Source organism: Ylistrum balloti, unplaced genomic scaffold (assembly GCF_031769215.1).
Source record: "Ylistrum balloti isolate Yb309-2 unplaced genomic scaffold, AGI_CSIRO_Ybal_v1 Utg370882, whole genome shotgun sequence".
In the NCBI taxonomy this organism is placed as follows: domain Eukaryota; kingdom Metazoa; phylum Mollusca; class Bivalvia; order Pectinida; family Pectinidae; genus Ylistrum; species Ylistrum balloti.
Window position 1 is genome coordinate 532,251 of NW_026782502.1, and position 23,439 is coordinate 555,689.

The 23,439-nt window shown below is 35.4% G+C and overlaps 1 protein-coding gene and 1 pseudogene across 1 annotated transcript; one reads left to right on the top strand and one right to left on the bottom strand.

Annotated features, from left to right (window-relative positions):
* Positions 1–1,786: 1,786 nt before the first annotated feature.
* LOC132559257 (uncharacterized) lies at positions 1,787–13,114 on the top strand. Its single transcript, XM_060223876.1, has 9 exons — positions 1,787–1,845; positions 7,128–7,240; positions 8,440–8,550; positions 8,691–8,789; positions 9,442–9,583; positions 10,235–10,362; positions 10,893–11,020; positions 11,650–11,821; positions 12,873–13,114. The coding sequence occupies exons 1-9, from the start codon at positions 1,838–1,840 to the stop codon at positions 13,097–13,099; spliced, it is 1,128 nt and encodes a 375-aa protein (XP_060079859.1). The 5' UTR covers positions 1,787–1,837; the 3' UTR covers positions 13,100–13,114.
* Positions 13,115–14,626: 1,512 nt separating this feature from the next.
* Positions 14,627–19,385, bottom strand: LOC132559254 (actin-3-like; annotated as a pseudogene).
* Positions 19,386–23,439: the final 4,054 nt, after the last annotated feature.

Consider the following 23,439-nt stretch of genomic DNA (forward strand, 5'->3'; position numbering starts at 1 on the left):
CGTTATATAATTTGTTTGGTGTCACTGCGATCATTCTGTATGTTAATACTCCAGTTACAGGGAAAGACCAGAAAGGAAATAACTGATACGGTGCTATTTTTGTAAATAAACATTCTTAGATCATGGACCGTGATTTAGGACAGCACAGGTAGCCGTCAATCTATCTCGGTCACGATCTAAATATAGACCCGACTATTATGACCGAGTGTGTCCGTACCGACAGTCACGTGACCATAAGATGTAGGTCGACCGGTGGACAGACAAAACGGGTACTTTAACTGGAAAAGTGGGAAATCCTCGGCCAAAATGGCAATACTAGATCCTTTGAGGGTAATGTTCATTTGAGAGGGGGTAATATAAAAAATTACGGGTGATATAATTGATTTACGGGTGATAAAAAAAACCCTCCATGTGATAGAAGTTTTTTTTTTTTTGAGGGGGGTATTAATTACCCGCTTTTCTAGTAACATGCCAAAAATCTAATCCCTATTGAAGGTCACCTTCATCTTATTACACAACCAGTAGACGATTCGAGTGCGACGTTTTAATGACTACAGGGTCACCTTCATCAGACATTATACAACGTTTTTGCTAATTTTTTGTATAAAAATATTTCGCGTTTATTTAAGTAGAATATTTAACTTTCAATCAAAGGCATCGTGTAAAAACGGGATCATATGAGAAATGTCTGTTTTCTAAGTAACTGCTTGCATATTACACATCACCTCTACTATGTGAGACAAATCACGTGATTAAATTTCTCATTCGTGCGTATTGAACTTTCGACTGCCTAACAACAGATATCGAGACATGTTTGAGCGGCGCCATATCAATACAGGAATGTATCATACAGAGCTATAAGAAGCTACACCCAAGGGGAATTCTTTGGCATTAGTTTTTATGCTTGTTTACTGATCACGAGCTGTGAACTGTGAAATCCCCTCTTCACCGGCCGTGATACACTCACATCTATCTATCTTTAGCCATATTCACTTCTGACCGCTCTAACAACAACCGATTTTTTAACTTGAAATTTATTAAGCTTTCTGCTACTGTTTATTTCTAAACGATTATCTATGTACTTTTTAGAAAAAATGATTTATAAGCACAGACTCGCTTACTCGAGCATCTTTGCTATAGCGTTGCTAATAGATATAGGCGATTAATTATCCGTCTGTATTATACGTCCCTGCTGTTGTTTAGATTTAGGTTTTAAGAGATCAATCGAGTCATTAGTTTGCTGTCTCCGGGTCTGTATTGTGTCTGTAATCATGTGTTTGTATATTGTTATGTTATATTTTGTAACTTTCCTATATCGGATGAGTAAATTAGCAAAGAACAAAGACCTTTAACTGGAGGTGATGATTTGATTGTTTCTAAATATTGTATTTGTGTCTTTTATTCGTACTGTTTTAGCGATCTTCACTCCGTCTTGTATAATAAATATGATGAAACGACAAAAAAAAATATCATAATTGTAACAGAATTTAGCAAAACCCAAAACCGTGGCCAAAACCCTCTCATGCGTGTCTGTAGAATGTACAGTACTTTGATTTCACACATGGATGACTATTAAATCCAACTCCATTTTCCCCCGATCGTAAATCTCTGAGTATTAATGCAGCGAAAAAAAGAATAGTTGCGCTTGGTCAAATAAAATGAAAACTGACGATTTCGCATTTTCATCTTATTGATGAATCAGTAAATGATTTAACTTTGCATAAAGACCCCACCTGCTCAGGTAGGAGCGCGTTTCTCACAAACCTACTGCGTTCGTTCCAGCGAGGGTGTTTCAACAGCAAACTACTGCGGGATATCCTTACTGACCGGAAGGACAATGACAAGGTACAGGAATATTTGTTCTTTAATTGTATATTACTAACTCTACTAAACCGTGCTTAGATAGAACTTACTTGTATATGAGTGAAGTGATAAGGTTGGAATGCAGCACTGGGTTTGAAATTACAATTTTTATATAAGATGACAACTTGATGTATTGGTAAGTTGTGAAAGCAGATGTATAACTTAATGTTAGCATTCATACAGAGATATACTTGAAAATTTACTTTAAAAACAAACAAACAAATTATATAGCTATAGTATCAAACCAAAGTGTGTGAATATATCTTATTAATGGAATCAAAATGTATACATCATAATCAATGACAAGGTTGTATAAAAAAGACAACGTATTTCAATTTAGTTTGTTAATTAACACGATATAGCATGTCCCTCACGATCGCTGTAAATAAACTGTTGCCGTTTAGTACCAGTCCTACCTGTACACCACTGTAAATGTGTGTACCTCAGTTAAGAAGATTTTTTAAATTCGTAGATGGAAAGACGGAGTTTCATGGTATCCAATCAAACCAATATTAAATCAAATGGAATTTTATATATATTTTATTTAACTTTAATCAAAACATTACAATTCATAACAACTCCTGATATTGCGTGTTGTAAACGTTTTGATGACTGTACATGTGTATACATATCGCTTCGTTTGGTCATAGAAATTTCTATTGCGCCAAGAAGCCATTTCAGCAAGCCTAGGCAGCGATTGCTTACGACGGAACATATTCACGTAATTGTAGTGAATCAACTTCGCAACTAAATTATTCAGAATATTTCAAATAAAAGTTTTACACCTTTAGGTAGAAAGGTGGCTGTGCCCACCTCACTATTCTTCGTTTTGAATAATAATTTAAAAAAAAGAGACAGGGAAGTTTCTCCAAGCATCTTCTGCAAGTAGTAAATATATCTCATTGCGAGTGACCGGTTTGATTATTTCAGGTTTTCAAGGAAAATTTGTCAGAATTATTTAGGAGTATATCACCAACAACACTGTTTGTAATATTGACGAAGTATACATTATATTAAACGGAAACTATCACCCAGTCAAATGGGCACAGCCCAAATATGGTTGTGAAAAAAATTACTAGTGTACCACGCATGATAGATACTTAGGTCTTAGTCCATATATATACATTAGAACATTTGTGATGTCCGCTGAAGGGCCGAAGGCCGTACAACCCGTTAAATATATCAGAATATCGATCGAGAGGAAGGTTTGTTTACCCCCCGAGACTGACCACCGAATATGTGTATACACAAACTATATCAGTGAGTTATGGTCATGAACTATACATGCTCAATAGCATAACACACTACACTGCTTGACAGCACAAATGACGTTTTCACACTAAAGCGTTTACGTTAACGCAGAGTTTTAAATTGTGGAGGGCGGTTAAGCCGCGGTTAAGCCGGGGTGGGGGTGGGGGTGGGGTGGGGGAGTGGGGAGGGCGGGGGAGCTTTTTCTGAAAGGAAGAAGCGGAGTGAAAGGTAGTGTAATCTAAGCGTTTTCATTTCAATAAAAAGGGATTGGAGGGGTCACGTGGTTAATCAGGATATATTTGTCATTTTACACAGAGTGAATTTGAACTGAGGTACACAATACACACACACAAATAGAGAGTGTGTGTGTTGGCCGAAGGGAAAGAAGTAAAGAGGGAGGCACAGTGGTATTGGTTACCTATGTATTTCATTGTAAATGTGTTGTTTATCTATATGTTACGTTGTCTGTATGTATTATTTATCTATATGCTACGTTGTCTGTGTGTGTTGTTTATCTATATGTTACGTTGTCTATGTGTGTTGTTTATCTATATGTTACGTTGTCTGTGTGTGTTGTTTATCTATATGTTACGTTGTCTGTGTGTGTTGTTTATCTATATGTTACGTTGTCTGTGTGTGTTGTTTATCTATATGTTACGTTGTCTGTGTGTGTTGTTTATCTATATGTTACGTTGTCTGTGTGTGTTGTTTATCTATATGTTACGTTGTCTGTGTGTGTTGTTTATCTATATGTTACATTGTCTGTGTGTGTTGTTTATCTATATGTTACGTTGTCTGTGTGTGTTGTTTATCTATATGTTACGTTGTCTGTGTGTGTTGTTTATCTATATGTTGTCTGTGTGTGTTGTTTATCTATATGTGTGTGTGTGTGTTGTTTATCTATATGTTACGTTGTCTGTGTGTGTTGTTTATCTATATGTTACGTTGTCTGTGTGTGTTGTTTATCTATATGTTACGTTGTCTGTGTGTGTGTTGTTTATCTATATGTTACGTTGTCTGTGTGTGTTGTTTATCTATATGTTACGTTGTCTGTGTTGTTTATCTATATGTTACGTTGTCTGTGTGTGTTGTTTATCTATATGTTACGTTGTCTGTGTGTGTTGTTTATCTATATGTTACGTTGTCTGTGTGTGTTGTTTATCTATATGTTACGTTGTCTGTGTGTGTTGTTTATCTATATGTTACGTTGTCTGTGTGTGTTGTTTATCTATATGTTACGTTGTCTGTGTGTGTGTGTTGTTTATCTATATGTTACGTTGTCTGTGTGTGTTGTTTATCTATATGTTACGTTGTCTGTGTGTGTTGTTTATCTATATGTTACGTTGTCTGTGTGTGTTGTTTATCTATATGTTACGTTGTCTGTGTGTGTTGTTTATCTATATGTGTGTGTTGTCTATATGTTACGTTGTCTGTGTGTGTTGTTTATCTATATGTTACGTTGTCTGTGTGTGTTGTTTATCTATATGTTACGTTGTCTGTGTGTGTTGTTTATCTATATGTTATGTTGTCTATATGTGTTGTTTATCTATATGTTACGTTGTCTGTGTGTATTGTTTATCTATATGTTACCTTGTATGTGTGTGTTGTTTATCTATATGTTACGTTGTCTGTGTGTGTTGTTTATCTATATGTTACGTTGTCTGTGTGTGTTGTTTATCTATATGTTACGTTGTATGTGTGTGTTGTTTCTCTATATGTTACGTTGTCTGTGTGTGTTGTTTATCTATATGTTACGTTGTCTGTGTGTGTTGTTTATCTATATGTTACGTTGTCTGTGTGTGTTGTTTATCTATATGTTACGTTGTCTGTGTGTGTTGTTTATCTATATGTTACGTTGTCTGTGTGTGTGTTGTTTATCTATATGTTACGTTGTCTGTGTGTGTTGTTTATCTATATGTTACGTTGTCTGTGTGTGTTGTTTATCTATATGTTACATTGTCTGTGTGTGTTGTTTATCTATATGTTACGTTGTCGTTGTCTGTGTGTGTGTGTGTGTGTTTATCTATATGTATCTATATGTACGTTGTTGTCTGTGTGTGTTGTTTATCTATATGTTACGTTGTCTGTGTGTGTTGTATGTTACTGTGTGTGTGTTGTTTATCTATATGTGTCTGTGTGTGTTGTTTATCTATATGTTACGTTGTCTGTGTGTGTTGTGTTTATCTATATGTTACGTTGTCTGTGTGTGTTGTTTATCTATATGTTACGTTGTCTGTGTGTGTGTTGTTTATCTATATGTTACGTTGTCTGTGTGTGTTGTTTATCTATGTCTGTGTGTGTTGTTTATCTATATGTTACGTTGTCTGTGTGTGTTGTCTGTGTGTGTTGTTTATCTATATGTTACGTTGTCTGTGTGTGTTGTTTATCTATATGTTACGTTGTCTGTGTGTGTTGTTTATCTATATGTTACGTTGTCTGTGTGTGTTGTTTATCTATATGTTACGTTGTCTGTGTGTGTTGTTTATCTATATGTTACGTTGTCTGTGTTGTTTATGTATATGTTACGTTGTCTGTGTGTGTTGTTTATCTATATGTTACGTTGTCTGTATGTGTTGTTTATCTATATGTTACGTTGTCTGTGTGTGTTGTTTATCTATATGTTACGTTGTCTGTGTGTGTTGTTTATCTATATGTTACGTTGTCTGTGTGTGTTGTTTATCTATATGTTACGTTGTCTGTATGTATTATTTATCTATATGTTACGTTGTCTGTGTGTGTTGTTTATCTATATGTTACGTTGTCTGTGTGTGTTGTTTATCTATATGTTATGTGTGTGTTGTTTCTCTATATGTTACGTTGTCTGTGTGTGTTGTTTATCTATATGTGTGTGTGTGTGTTGTTTATCTATATGTTACGTTGTCTGTGTGTGTTGTTTATCTATATGTTACGTTGTCTGTGTGTGTTGTTTATCTATATGTTACGTTGTCTGTGTGTGTTTTTTATCTATATGGTACGTTGTCTGTGTGTTTTTTATCTATATGTTACGTTGTCTGTGTGTGTTGTTTATCTATATGTTACGTTGTCTGTGTGTGTTGTTTATCTATATGTTACGTTGTCTGTGTGTGTTGTTTATCTATATGTTACGTTGTCTGTGTGTGTTGTTTATCTATATGTTACGTTGTCTGTGTGTGTTGTTTATCTATATGTTACGTTGTCTGTGTGTGTTGTTTATCTATATGTTACGTTGTCTGTGTGTGTTGTCTGTGTGTGTTGTTTATCTATATGTTACGTTGTCTGTGTGTGTTGTTTATCTATATGTTACGTTGTCTGTGTGTGTTGTTTATCTATATGTTACGTTGTCTGTGTGTGTTGTTTATCTATATGTTACGTTGTCTGTGTGTGTTGTTTCTCTATATGTTACGTTGTCTGTGTTGTTTATCTATATGTTACGTTGTCTGTGTGTGTTGTTTATCTATATGTTACGTTGTCTGTGTGTGTTGTTTATCTATATGTTACGTTGTCTGTGTGTGTTGTTTATCTATATGTTACGTTGTCTGTGTGTGTTGTTTATCTATATGTTACGTTGTCTGTGTGTGTGTTGTTTATCTATATGTTACGTTGTCTGTGTGTGTTGTTTATCTATATGTTACGTTGTCTGTGTGTGTTGTCTGTGTGTGTTGTTTACGTTGTCTATATGTTTACTATTGTCTGTGTGTGTTGTTTATCTATACGTGTCTGTGTGTGTTGTTTCTATATGTGTGTGTCTGTGTGTGTGTGTGTGTATGTTTGTGTGTGTATGTGTTTGTCTGTGTGTGTGTCTGTGTGTGTTTATGTTACGTTGTCTGTATGTTTATCTATATGTTGTCTGTGTGTGTGTGTTGTTTATCTATATGTTACGTTGTCTGTATGTGTTGTTTATCTGTATGTTACGTTGTCTGTGTGTGTTGTTTATCTATATGTTACGTTGTCTGTTTGTGTTGTTTTGTAAATGTTTCATTGTCTGTGTGTGTTGGTTATACAGATAACTCTTTATAACTTTTTCTTGTTTCTAGCTTTTTCCCAACGATGAGGATGAAGACAGGACTTTGTGAAGAAGAAGATGATATGTTTAATATCCACGGCCATGTTGGCAATCATAGTAGGTCGTCGATCCTGGAAAGTTTGCGTGAGTAGTACAGACTAACAACACAAAAGACATGTATAGAGAACGAAAAAAACCCACAAATAAAATAAACCTTTAAAAAGCATATATAATACAACATTTACACGCTTCTTTTATACAAAACCTGATGCCCTTTTGAAACATTTTGAAAATCAAAAGGTGTATGACTCATGTTGATTGCTTCTAGATTCTCTACAGCACCGTATGGTCTTTTGTATCACACTGTGTAAAGGCGAACTTAAATCTCCTGCGTATCCGCTTGGTTTAGTCCACGAATCACTGATGAATCCTAGAAGGACGAAACAGCTGTGTGATGTAGCATTACTGACGAATCCTTGAAGGACGAAACAGCTGTGTGATGTAGCATAACTGACGAGTTCTTGAAGGACGAAACAGCTTGATGATGTAGCATCACTGACGAGTCCTAGATGGACAAAACATCGGTATGATGTAGCATCACTGACGAGTCCTAAAAGGACGAAACAGCTTGGTGATGTAGCATCACTGACGATTCCTAGAAGGACGAAACAGCTGTATGATGTAGCATCACTGACGAGTCCTAGAAGGACGAAACAGCTTAGTGATGTAGCATCACTGACGATTCCTAGAAGGACGAAACAGCTTGGTGATGTAGCATCACTGACGATTCCTAGAAGGACGAAACAGCTTGGTGATGTAGCATCACTGACGATTCCTAGAAGGACGAAACAGCTTGGTGATGTAGCATCACTGACGATTCCTAGAAGGACGAAACAGCTGTAGGATTCAGTTTGATAAATCATTCAGCACTACTGTATTAACAATTAGGCTTCAAGTGAGTCTGCATTGATTGACACAACATACATTGTAGATCGCATCAAATTGGAGGAAAATAACACCAATTTGTGTGACATACTGTTAAGAAAGACACTGCGAATAACAATTAACATAAATATTGTTTGATATAGGTTTTTTTTATAGAATCTAGTTGTATTTTACCCTGTCGACGGTACGTGGAAATTCTTTTTGAATTGTGTTGATGTGCTTGTTTGTCGCTATATAGATTTATTATACAAGATAATTTTCATGCAAATTGTGTTTTATTTTTTACTTTCATTAATAAGGTATATTTTATTCATGAAATATGACATGGTTATCCTTAAATACAATCGTATTATGTATAATCTTTAAAGTAAAATTCGTATTATATTCTCTTAACATAGGCAAAATCATCAAATCAAGGACTGAAGATAAAACAAAAGAAGTAGTGACCATTGGAGATTTCGGAACCGCCGACGGACGTGCTTCACTCTGCCTTATCAATGATATGATCTGTGAGTACTGTACAGGAAGCCCGGGGATGATAATCCTTAACAAGGCCTGTGCTAAAATTAAATTTTACAAAATTATATATCATTACTTTGATTGTGAAATGAAAATACATATAATTATTATCACTATAACTTCATTTCAGATACGATAAAAGCAGGTCTGGGAGAGAAACAAGCCATTGTTTTGTGCTACAACGATCAACCAATGAACGACTTCAATCGACTTATCGAAGTTATCCGAGGTTGTATGAAATATTACAATGTCCAATGTTTCAAATCTCTAACGCCATATTTATATAATGAAATAGAACTCCCATTAAAATACGATGACAAACTTTTTACATCTGCTGATGTATTTGTTTAAATATTGTATTCCATACGTTATTGTATTAAAACTTTAATTTACACTGACAAGCTTTAATGTTAACAACTGCCAGTTCAGTGTAATTTCCGTATTTGTGACCCTGTTGACACTTTGCAATGTTCTCTTGTTGTGAATTAATTAATCAATCGCAGGTACCTCTTTAAGACTACTGTATATATTGATTAATAGACCTGTTTGACTTCTCTTCAGGGTACACGTCACAATACTCAGTTGGTAGGAATTCCCCTTTTGAAAAGCGAAGGAAGAATTTCAATCTTCTATATTAGCCATTTGATTGGTTAACATCAATGAATATGTAATATGGAAAGTAATGACAATATGTTTTGTAAACATTCTACCGTTTACTAAAAGGAAAGTCCCTCTTTCCAAGGCTAAAATGGCGCTATGTACTCACAACTTATACATAACCAATGTTTCTAAAGAACACAATAACACATACCTGTGACATTTGGCATGCAATCTGTCTTAGATAGACGGTATCGGAATAATGATCATTGTTCATCTTTCAGGGAACGGACAGAAATCTGGTCTAGCTCTCGGCAGTGACATATATCCGGTGATCATCCCGAGATGTATGTATGGTGTGTGTCTTCCATATAATTCCATGGACTTGGCTATATCCAGCGTAGCAACACATTATTTATCAAAGCAGTATGTAGTCAATTTCCTTTCGGTTAATTAACCTGACAGAATTTCTTCTCGTTTATCTTGTACACAGACCAAAGTTTTGAGATGACATAACACTGCATCCTCGACTTATGAAGTTAACATGTCGCAGTTAATTCGATATTCAAAGGCCTGTTCCCATTATCACGATCTTCGTGCAAGATGTCGTCAAATGACAGGAAAACTCGTAACACAGTGTTTAAAGATATACAGGTTGACGAGATTTATGGTCCTCAGAATGATCTCATTGACAAATATTCTATTTCTTTCAATGATACGAATATTAACATGTTTGACACTCGTTAGTTTGTTGGTTCGTGTCCTCTTCCGGGACACCTGGTCATATTCTTCTTGTACTTTTTCTCCATGTTAATCTTACTTTTGTTCATAGTTTGGATTATATATTTATGATGATATTGAAGTTGATATTTTAAAATTTGCTTTTGGATGACGTCCTTTCGTCATCAGTTTATGACACCTGAAGACAAAAGCAAAAGAAGAAAAAAAAAACAGAAAAAAACTGTCAACAGAATCTCAGTTCAAATTAGGTGAACATATGGTAAAAATAGGACCTGACATCCAAGTTTTGTGTGACAAAGAAACGTATCAAGGTTTCTAATTGTCAATCATTTTCAGAGTTTGTCAGATCAAAAATGGCATAAGCCTTGGTGAAGCAGATGAGGGTGAACAACTGTTGATTAGAGAGCAAGCCAAAGCTGACTGGAGGACATTTGTGATATCAAGAGGACGAGAACTAAAACCAGGTATACTCACTTTTCAATAATGGCATCAAATCGCATTGACCTATCAAATTAATAAAATAATGTTTTATTTTTTCTTTTAAAATGTACTGAATTCTGAAGTATCATTGGTCCCAGTGTTCCCTTAAGGTTAAATGTGTGATCATTTTGGATCATCTTTGAAATGAAGCTGAACGTGATTGATGCTCGTTAGTTTGCCTGTTGGTTCCATTGTTGTATACCATGTTTTCATTCCAGAACGTGACATGATTTTCTTGAATTGACGAAGATTTACATAGCAGGTGTCGTAGAAAAAAACAGATGACGCATACTTTTCCGGAACACCTGGTCTTATTCTCCTTGTACTTCTTCAGTTGCCCTAGGTTTATAAAATTTGAGTTTGGATTATGATAATATTGATATATTGGTATTTTCTTGTTTTCTGAAATGTCAATAATATGCGCCACTGCTAACTTTGTATTATAAAATGAACGTTTACTTCATGTATGGTAAATTGATAGGACCAATCTTTTATATATTAACTGCTGTATCAGGTGGCTACCTCGTTACCATGAACGTATCATCAGACGAGCATGACGATGAGGCACGGTTTGTGGAGAAGGGAACTACATGTGTAGCAAGTTTCGTAACTGATATGGCAAAGGATGGTGTTATCACACAGGTAGGTATCTGGTTCTTATTTCTACTGCAGTAGGTGGATGTTGTTCAACTAGAGGTTACACTCTACCTGTTCTAGCTGCCTTGAAATCATCAATGTTGTTCGGTTAGTTTCCTGGTTGATGTTTGGGTTTGTTTGTTTTATTTTTTGTTATCATATTTTTGAAAGGATTGAATGCATCCTTTAATCATTTCAATTCTCGTCTAAACATAAATGGTGTAATCTATCTAGTATAGCATTTTATCATGTTTTGATTGGATAAGAGGATGAACTTTGACCGAAAGGGCGTTTTATGTTATCAAGGAAATTAAAATGCGCAATAGTGATTTTTATATTTATTTCTAACTCGTTTATTTATAAATCATGATATTTTCACACATTTTTAAAAGTTGTTACCTATTGCGTTTCAGTTTTTTTTCAAAAGTTACAAAAATACTAGCATTAACATGTCAACATAATCATTATCCAAACTCAAACGCTTCACTGCAATGTACCTTTTTACTGATGAAATTCTTTATAAGACCGTTTTTAACGAAAGACCACATTTTGTTATCCATAAACAGAATAATGCACTAATACTAAATGAAATGTCACAGACGACCTTGGTTACCATTTGTACTTGTTATTTACAGGAGGAATATCGTGCTACCAACTTTAACAGTCACTATCTAAGAAAAGCAGCTGATTTCCAGGAGCCATTCAACAGTGATTTACCAGAAATAAAGGAACTTGGATTGGAACTAGTTTCGATGAAGCCAATTAAACACTATTTACAATACCCTACCTTTGATATTGTCAACAAAGGTAAGGCATAATCATACGATTTTATCGTTATATAAATGTTTTTGTTCGGATATGCACTTCAGGTAATCATCTGATAAATTGTGAAATTTTTAAACCATTTTCTTCTGTGATCTATCCTTTCAGGTTTTTATCATGAATGACAGTACTGAGATCATATTTCGAGCTGTTTAAGACAGCAGCTAGCAGCCATGTAGAAGTACTGAATGAAGGTCTGTTTCAGTTGGATCTCACTGCAACAGTTTGAAAATGCGGAGATAGGTTTCATTGATGAATGCAGATTTTTTAGCATAGTTTTTTTTTTTCAAAATAGTGGCAAGCGACCATATTAGATTTCTTCATTTAAAGTTTGTGGACAGCTATATTTGGAAACTACTTTAGGGATGACTTTGAGATTTTATGAACATATTCAGTAAGCGTATTTATGCACTGGTATATTTTTAGGTTATTCGACTTCAAGAAAGCTGCAACCAGCCTTCTTGAATTTAGCTCGATATTCATGATCTATGACCACTATATAAGCAGTATGCATAGTGTGGAACCTTCTGCATTTTCACCATTGTCAAAAATTCAAAATGGTTATCTGTGGCCATTTAAGATTTTGGCAGTTAAACATTCTGATAGTTGTTTTCTCAAAACCACCTAATAGATCTAGAATTTCTGGAAACACTATGAACATATTTTCAATATTGATTTCTTAATGTGATATTCTGATATGACAGAACATCACGAGAGCGTATAAACAAATTCAGTAAGGTCGACAATGGACAGTAAGAAAAGAATAGCGACTGAGAGATAGACATTATGGATTTAGACAAAGTTTGTCAGCGGTAAGGCCTCCCTTATATTCTAAATTGTACATGTTCAATATCACTGGGAAAATGCCGATGGATTGAAGTTAAGATGTGTCAGAGTTACCGAAAATAACACAGCATAATCATCTTTGTGAAAATATATGTTGAATTTTTTTATTGGAATTTATAAAAAAAAAAAGAAAGAAAAGAAAACATCTTCAATGACCCGTGCTTATTTCCAACATTTCTTGATATTACAGATTACGTGGAAAAAATGGATTATTCCCAGAGAATAGTTTCATCAATCTACCCTTGGATGTATCACGTGCTACACGGTGGATTGTCTGAATCCCGGACCGAGGAGGAGAAACAGGCCGTTATAGATAATTACTTTGACCGTTTAAGGGAGTACGTGTTAGCTCATTCTGATCACAAACCTTACGTTATACACACAGAAGTTGTCATCAAGAAAAAGAAGACAGCATGAACAAGGCAATGTCCACGTGGCTGGTGTCAATATTCCTAAATATAGATATGATATCATTTAAACACATTTTTACACCAGTTGCTCTTGCATGATTTTATATTCTCGTACCGTTAAATCCCGTTGTCAGTTTATAGCCATTATTGTACATTACTACTCTCGAGATTGATCGGCGAAAGGCAATGGCGGATAGACTGTTATCTTGTTTCTGAATAATTCTGGTAGCTATTACTCCAGAATACGGTGTCCAGAGGTGCAATGTCCTCACACTGCAGGAATATAACATAACCTCTACAAGGCTGCATACCACCCCACCCGAATAACATTGTATTGACAACGTGCACTGCAGATGTATTTGTGTAGAACGTCAAGCGAAGAGCATCAGGTTGGTCACCAGCAGTGTATGAAACTAAATACCTTCCTCGATTTGGCAGACACTCATCACTAAACGCTAAACACCAGGTGTTACCAAGTGATGTGTTAGGAAGATACTTAATGTGAGCAAAAAGTTGAAGTGGACGATTTAAACTTCGTCTAAATCAAACTGAATCATTTCGGGAAATAAATGACCGAGTAAAGAGGCCAAGACAAGTTTCTACATTTACATCGAATTGCCGTACAATACAGGAAGTTCAATGTAACTCATAACGTTATATGATCATATCTAATTCATATTTCCTTTTCAGTCAGAGATAAGGAAAGAACAGGTAGGTTGAAATGTGTGTAAATAATTGATATAACAAAGACAAGGTAACAATGACTATATAATTACTCAGCAGCGTCACACGGCAACTGAAACACCAGAATGGCAACTAGGCATCGAACTTCACAAAACAAGTATCTGAAAATCGTTTGGGAATGTGATACTACTTATTTGAATTGACCAAGTGTCGTCGACCAAGCTGAAGACGCTTATCCTTCTGAAACACATCTGGTTTAATTATTGCCTTGTCAAGAGCCGACATGGTAATCATTCTTTTGTTCATATCTTGTATTTTTATCGAGTTGGACTTTGAATGTTGTTTCTATTCCTAGTAGTTTCGTTTTATTCTTTTTCTTTAATATCAAACAAGTCGTAAAACATGGTGTCCGATTGGTACTGAACTCTTCACGGAAACATTGAAGTTGAATAAAAGCAATATGACTTTATGATTACATTGGTGTTCACCTCAATTTCCATATAAGCTATAATTTACTATACAGTCGAACCGCGTTATATCGAAATCACATTACCAGTTGATCCTGTTTAATTCGAAATATTTCGTCGGTCCCGGTCACATTTCCCTGTAAACTTCGAACCGATTTAATTCGAATACTCGATTAACTCGAAGTTTTCCGACCTTTTCTCAGACTTCGAGATAACGAGGTTCGTCTGTATATTGCGGAAATTGCCTGATTGATTTATTGCTTGTATCTGCGAATACTGAAGACAAGTACTGTGAAAAGGAAACTTGTGTCCAATTATTCTGTAATAATTTATTTTAAATAAGATATGTTTAAGTCAAAGATAATAAATGATGATACAAATCATCAATATCATGGTAAAGATTTCAAACAAGCATACATACAGCTATTTGCATAAAGCTGGCATAAAATTGTGTATATCAATCCAGATGAGGTATCTCATTAATATTAACACGACACGGTATCTATTTCGGAGAGAGCGTGTATGTATATTCTGAATGTTTGTTTCGTACATAACTCGGTCCAAATTCATCATACTCTGCCTTGGTCACCCATTGGTCATCACAGTTATACAACGACCCAACAATAGAGAGACCTATCCAGTTCCTGGAATTGCCTGGTGTGAAGATAACTCGTGGTTCACATCCAGGGTATGTGTTCATCTTCTTCAGTTCACATAGAAGTCGTGTTGAAAGCCCTGTAATTGATTTACAAACAAATAATAAAGTCATTCATTGGTAAATTTCAGTGCAAGATATAAAATTCATGTCCCGGAACATCACTCTGCCAATACCGAAAGTATTGGTGATGTCATCGGCAACGTATGGCTATAGTGACGTCACAATGTTTTGAATATGTAATCGTAAATGTGATTGGCTAGAATCCTCTCGATATTTACCTGTCATCTCTGGAGTACCTCCAGTTAAAACGACACGCTCCATCAACTCCTTCCTAACATTTATCGGTACGTTGTTTAAACAGTTCCTGATAGCATTGTGTATTCCTGGATTAGACAACCCTTTAAAATAACAAATTAAAGCTTTATATTATTTATGAACGGCAAGACAAAAGTAAATGTGGTTAATGTTGACTGGTGACCCTGTGAAGTTCTGATAATAGTAACTCATTCCATACATTCCAAACATACGATACAAATTCCCTCCCGGTTCCATCTTGATTTAAGCGCAATAAGAACAGAAACAAGTTGTCTGAAGTTTGATCAAAATTCCTTATTGAGTTATACCTCTAGAGTGTCAATAAGAGTTTTCTTAAAATAGTAACGGTGACCTTGACCCTACAGACTAGTGGCACCTATTCGTCCGTAGTATAAAGGTCCTTCACATTTATGCTAAGTTTGATAGAAATTCTCACAGAAATGACACTAGAATGCTGACATTTATTTTCTAGGATAAATAATGAAGCTTGATATTGACCTTCGATCTTGAAACTCAAACTCGCATGCAATGGAATCTGTCACGCTATTTTAGCATTTTACCTGCAATTGACGGATCGAACAACACCTCTGCGCAGGTCCATTTTTCTGATGTCATTGGCATGACGTCACCACCAGGCAATGTGATAAGTGTTTTATCACGGTAAGAAACACGGGTGTCAGCAGTTTCTTTAGGTAAGGGTACATCCGAGACGTAGCAATACTTCTCTTTTATTTCTCGCAGAAGTTCGAGCTCACCTGTCAAAAATATTTGTGATAGTAAAGTGAAATATACCTGCATATCAATCAAGGAATACATCTTTCAATAGAAAAAAATAAATAAGTAGATACAATTTTACGATCGGCTGTAACAGATAAGGATAGGTTCATACATTTAATAGTTTATTATCTATAAGTCGATTGGTGTCGCCTTCTTATTGGCCTTCTTCAAGACAGCGGGTATCGAGACGAGGGGTCCGTTCCACCACTGTAGGCATGACTGCGCTGGCTTTGTATCCCCTAACTTGAAACAATTTGCATCACGATTAATTTTCGCCCTTGTCCATGAACAGGAAAGGCGAATTCAAGATGAGGGTGAAAATTTGTAACACTTGTGCAACTTTTTTATAAAATAATTAGAGGGCGAAATGAACATTAGGCTTATCCGTGTTAAATGGTACAAGGACGAAAATATCCCGGTATATAGTAAACATATACAGCATAGCCTACCACATATCTAAACCACGTCATACAAATGTTTCGTCCTTCTAGGACCCGTCAGTGATACTACATCATGCAGATGTTTCGTCCTACTAGGACTTGACAGTGATACTAGATCACACAGTTGTTTCGTCCTTCTAAGACTTGTCAGTGATACTAGATCATACAGATGTTTCGTGCTTCTATGTCTTGCCAGTGATGTTACATCATACAGCTGTTTCGTCATTCCAGGACTTGTCAGTAATTCTGGGAGCCTGATGGTTGATTTTTAGTTTGCATTTAGTGCATCTAGAGGTGAACTTGATATAAGATGTTCTAGACACTGGAGCAAGAAACAAAAAAACACTTGCGGAACGTCCATCGAATTTTATATTGAATGCCTCCAGAGCAATTCCCGAAATTTTAAAACTACCTTTCCGAGCGCTCCTAATGGGGTACACCTCGATATATTTTGCAATTGTGCGTGTGTGAGTGTGTCGTGTCAATGTACTGAAGTTAAGCGACGTCGAGCGTGGCCAGCACCTGGATGGGTGACCGCTCCACTGTTTTCTTCGTGCACCAGAGCTTTACTGGGAATCAAATTTAAAGCGTTATCAGCATATAGGACAAAATACCTTACTACAAATATAATAACTAAGAAAACTGGTCGTACCTGGGGTGGTGAAATTGTACCCTTTCCTACTTAACTGGGCCTGGAGGTACATAGTCACATCGTGTCCTCCCATCTCAAGTTTTTGTGTGGCCGAGGGAATACGAAATTCTGTTTTAACATTAAATACAAAAATCAGGGGTTTTTCAATGTTATATAATTGTTTTCACCTACTCTACCTAAGATACCAAGTATGCATTCCATTGACTTAATCCAATTATGAACTAATGGCTTAAAAGTTTAATTTTACACTTTTGCAATATCGCGAAAATTTCAACCAAAAAAAGTTATATTAATGTCAAAGATATAGTACTTCTATAAAAACATTTTTGTTCCATTGACTACTCCATATACACTTACTGTCGCTCACCGCTGACACGGTAGTTGTACCGTCACCTATACACACACATAGTGCTGATAGGTACCCATGAGTTAGCATTGTCATTGTGCCTTCATCAGTCACACAAAGAGATGGAAAATTATACTTCTCAAAGAAAATCTGAAATGTTTGAAAAATCAGTAAGAGTGAAGGTGCTTGCTTACCTACTATCGTCAAAGAACTTTTAAAACCATTAAATGGAATCGTGAATTATAAAAATCATATCACAGAATTTATAAATCGATAAAAACGAAACAAGGCTTATGATATGAACAAAATGTACAAGACTAAAAACAAAAGTTTTCAATGACACCCGCCATCAAATTCTAGGTCAATCCAAGCAATGTCATGTTCAAAAAGTAAAAGTCGATTTAATAATAACACAATTGCATCGCGCAAATTTCATATCGCACAAATAAACTGGAACAATAAACCCATAACTTTCATTTACCAACATTTCTTCAAACTGAATCACTTTTTTAAAAATCTTCATAAACGTCATCACACCTGTGCTTTCTTCTCGGTTTGAGCCATTGGAGACAACAGATGTTCTGCTGTAACAAGCTGCCATATTTCAGGATTAATTTCCATCTTCTGGTAAAACAAAAAGTCCCAAATCTGTTCCATGGCGTCCCAGTCGTGTATTACTCCGCGGTCTATCGGAGAGTGCAATGACGTCACGTCACGCCAATCTTCCGGTACACCAATGAACATCTCCTTGTTTGAAGCATCTTGATTCTGTGAAAAACGAGGTCATACATTTAAGTTGTCAAGCAGCTCGAAACATGACCAAAGATAAAATTAATTTGTCTTTCTCCGCGAGTTTTTATTTTGTAGTTTTCAAAGATGATTTACAAGAAACATACGTCAGATAGCCGGCATCCCAATACCGTGCGGATATCATGGTCGGGGTTCTCTTCTCCTGCCTGCCCTATCTTGGTCCAGCAGCCTCCAGTATCTAACGCCAGAATATTTCTGTCCTGTTTATGAGAACGCATGTGTCAGTCTGTGAATTATTCACCATGTTTAATTAGTATTTTAAGAGGAGGGGGACGGGTACATCATCACCAACCACAGACACAAGCTACAGAAAATAGTATTAATGTGGGGTAAAATAGCTATTCCTGATCGTTGAATTGAATTCTGGTGATCTTCAAAAAACGTCCTCAAATCAAAACTTCGTTGTGTCTAATTTCCAAATCAGTTTTGTGTCTTGTAAACTCGTATACAAAATCATTCACCTCATCAATACTAAAGTTTAAGCGATGTTTACCCAGAGTATAAAAAACCGTCACGGTACTTTGATTCAAGCTGTAATCTTGGCTCTAGCGGACACCTGTGTAGTATCAGAATCAAACAATTTCTAACATTTCAAGAGTTAAGTAGAAAAAAAAAACATTTCTTTTAATAGATTTGCAAGCTTAACATTAAAACTCATTTCATGTGAAATCAGAGACTATTCAAAAACGAGTTATATACATCTGGTTAAATATTGCTTCGTAAAACCTTGGTCCACTAAATTTAGACATGGTGTTTGGAAACCGGAATCAGCTGATAATGAAATTCGAGTGAGCTCCCTTTAACCGCGTTGAGCCATGAAGTCAAATTATCATAGCCAAGATTAATGCTACTGAAATTTTCTTACAAAAACAAACGACGATATGGAATATATTATACCGAGGCTAGCGGATACCTACAAAGACATCACGTGTTTAGAACAACTGGTTAGCGCTATTGATTAGTCACGAACAAAAACAAATAAAAAACTCACAAAAATATACCAAGACGTTAAACTTGTGAAGAGGATTGTGTATGTGTGCGGAGATACTCACATCATCCATCAACGTTGAATGCTCCCACTGTCTGTGGCAAGATTCCCACCTGTGATTACTTTTCAACTGTAACTGCCACACCTTCTCATCAACATCAACTACATCATGTATCTATTTATAGTCTGGTGTAAATATTAAGCGAATCTGGAACGGACAACGGAATCACTCAAATCGATAGAGCATGGAACGGATCGCGTAAAATGAACGATACTATGTGTACGTACGGTTAAGATACAGGGATTGGATATTCTACAATGTCCGTTCTATTATAATATTACATAAACATACATAATTTCTGTTGTTTTAGGAGTGAAACACATCACATATAAGTGCGTCCAATTCCATCCTGCCCAGAGAAATAATGACAAATAACAATCACATCGGCTGGCTTTCGTAATTACAATATTGTTTTTATGAATAAATCAAATCATCTACTTCCAAAATTAAAATAGTTCTAAGTCCGTGATTAAGCCTCATCCATTAGCGTCGATGGTGTATGCAATATTTTAATCAAAGGGGATCTCTTCGACACAACATTTTGTTTCTGTGGATCTCTTCGACACAACATTTTGTTTCTGTGGATCTCCTCGACACAACATTTTGTTTCTGTGGATCTCCTCGACACAACATTTTATTTTTGGGGAAAGACTTGTCACAATATATTGTTTTTGGAAACGGATTATTTTGCGTTTTGTGAAACATGTATAATAGACTCAATACCGAACGTAACAAGAGATCGCAGAGGGACCCACCATTGTTTGATCTTTATATGCTCTTTGAAAGTTGAATCTTTCCCCTTCTCTGTTTTTGCTCTTAATGTTAAGAAACTTGAACATTCATTTGCAGAATTAGCGATGATAATCTTTAACTTCCACATCCCAGATTGTAGCCTGTCAGTTCCAAAATTCAAAGGTACAACTTGGGACAAAGGGAATCTACATATGAAATTTGAGAGATCTATTCAGTACTTTTTAAGACAAATAGGGATATCAAACTTGCAAAGCTAAAACCGAAGATGGCCATCTGTCAGCCATTTTGTTTTTCTGACCAGTCCCAAAATCAAACAGGCAGAACTAGAGACCAAGAGAAGCATATGCATGGAATTTGAGAAAGATCTATCTAGTACCACTCAAGAAATAGCGATAATAATCTTTCACCGTCAAAATATATGATGGTCGCCTTTCGGTCCTATCATTTTTCTGATCAGTCCCAAAATTCAATGGGCACAAATAGAGACAAAAGGAAACCTACATATGGAATTTGAAAGAGATCCATTCAGTAATTCCCAAGAATTAGCGATAGCAAACTTTCAAAGTTAATATCCAGGATGGCCACCTGCCAACCATTTTGTCTTTTATGACCAGTTCCAATATTAGATGCAGACCATGGGGAACCAACATTTGAAAATAGAATGAGATCCATTCAGTATTTCTCAAGAATTAGCGATAACAATTGTTTACGGACGGACGGAAGACAGATGGAAAACAGACCACGGGTGTAGGACGATTTTGAATAGCCCACCATCTCATGATGGCGGGATGAAAAGGGACTTAAGGACAATAAACCACAAAAATCAAAGCACACACAAAACAGAGTTGTATATTCCCCATTGTTTTATTATGAAAACCCGATTTTTTTTCTCAGAATAACTGAGACTATCACTGATTTCAGCACTACTTAAAAGTGTTGTACACAAATATACCTTTAATTGGATGCTTTTACAGTACATCTATATATAAAACAACGTATATTTAGCCTAAAACTAGAATACTAGTACAATGACATAGACAAATCTTTACCTGGATAATAAAGAGTGATATAGTCACTCATAGTTACATTTAAATAGATCTATCATCATTTTGTTTAGAACATTACCCTTAATAAGTAAACGTAGTCTATATGAACACCATGTCATTGCAAAATTGAAGGCACAAGCGGAGTGATTTGATTGGTTCCAGAAGGAAAAACTGACCAATCACAGACTGAAACGTTCCTCTGAAGATTACAAAGGAGCGACACCCAACTTCAAAGCCATTATAATATACCGTTATGCGACCTCAAGATTCGGTTGATGTACATCAAATGGTCAAACTAATCTTTTCCGACTTGTCCACAAGGTGTCGCACAAGGCACCTTCAATGCTGCCATGACATCTTCCAGAGGTGCAGAGAGCGAAAGTGATCATAACCTCCATAGAGGCTGTCTGAACAGTACACGACTGAAAGTTTTTTCCCCATGTTTCTAGTTATCTATATTTATCGTAATTTACACCATCCTCAAAAATGTCAGAAAAAGAACAACTTGAAAATTAAATCTTTTACAGTATAACCTTAAAGAGTTATCAAATTATTTTTGGGGTAAATCCAAGTTTCTAAAATCAGTAACACATTCAGGTGAATTTAAGAAGTACTTTAAAATCACATTTTTGAGATGCCCGATTTTCGTCATTTTTCAAAACACTCACTTTTTCATTGACACCTGCTTTCAAGGCTAAATATAGATACATCTTGTATCTATATCTGCTTCAATTCAACAAATTCATTTATAACGATTTTAGAATTTCAGTGACACATTAATTTGTGGATTAAGAGAGCCCATAAAATGAGCAAAAATAAATCCACCACAAATATTAATAACTTTGCAGTATGATTTTTAATGTAAGATAAATATCTGCCAAATTTTTAAAATTCTCATCAGAGAGATAAGTGCCTGAACAATGCTTTTGGCTCGTTATTACACCTTGCACATAGCGACATATGACAGAAAGTAAAAACAAATTAATGTATATTTAATCCATACTTCTAGATAACTTTACATTGATAAAGTGCATGCTTTACTATAACAATGAAAAACACCTGCTTTTTCCACAAGTAAGGATCAAGTTGGATTTTATTCATTTAGATTCTCAGTATTTACACAGAACATAACAGATATTAAGGTTTATGATTAACAGGTTGTTAGTAAGGATATGTATTTCTGAATATGATGCTTCTGAAAGAATTTGTTTAACTGAAATAAGGAAAAAATAATATTTGTCATCTCATAAAGTTTTAAGCTGCTATTTGATTAAAATGTAAGAGAAGGGGGCAAAATAAAGGTTCATGATGTTTGATATTTGTGAAGGAATGTTTGCCTCTGTTATTCAGGTGTACAATTTGTATGAGGACACAAACAAATTAATTAGAAATACATCTTTTAGCATGAATGAGACAGTTTCCCTGACCCTCAAATTTATACCGTTCACAGGTCCAAGGATTCCTTACATATGACTTGGTGTATAATTTTATGGGGTCAAAATGCAGGTTTTTCAGACTTAGTGAAAAGCCTGAGATGATATATGTATCCTTGAACTAAATCTCTGTGATGACTGTTTGAGTTATATGAAATCACCTACATTTTTAGATCTCATAATGTATAACTCAAATTCCATCTTTTTATGGACAAAAAAAAATATTTTGACACTCAACTCATGGAAGAATTATTCATTTCTCAATACAACAAATTTCTTGTGTGAAAAAATCTAATTGTCATCAGGATTTATTTGTTTATTTTAAAGTCACCTAAAAGTTAAACCACAGAAATTTGTTTCAGACTGAAACAAAGGAAATGAGACAATTGTAACCTTCACTAGAATTTCACTTTCCTTGCAAAGCAGTTGTTAGAAAAAACATGTTCTTGTCAAATTAACAAGAAGGGAAAAAATGAGCAATGCTGGAGGATGGTGGTCTCGCTAAGACTAGCTACATGTTGGTGGGATATTTTGCCTGCATCCATTATTTACTTATGTTACTTATGTTATTAGTTATGTTACTTATATTACTTATCTTACTTATGTTACTTATATCAACAAATCACACTAAGAAACTAACGCCGTGTGATCAGTAGCAAAATTACAGCGTAATAATAGCATCGTTCAAACACAGAATACAAAAGGAAAAACAGCAATAAACACTGTAGAATCTAGCAATCTGGAAGTCATCCAACTCAAACACCCTGTCATTCTTCTGTCACATTCAACCTCAATTAACTTGAATACTAGGATAACTTTGAGTTTCCCTTTAGTCCCTCTGACCACAAGTACTTGTGGACTCAAGAGTACTTAATAATGAAAAAAAAACCCACAATAGCTTTATTTCTAGTTTTTAT

Coding starts and splice junctions, on each gene's coding strand:
- LOC132559257 (XM_060223876.1), top strand. Junction 7,241..8,439: donor GTCGATCCTGGAAAGTTTGC/GTGAGTAGTACA, acceptor CTCTTAACATAG/GCAAAATCATCAAATCAAGG. Junction 9,584..10,234: donor ACACATTATTTATCAAAGCA/GTATGTAGTCAA, acceptor AATCATTTTCAG/AGTTTGTCAGATCAAAAATG.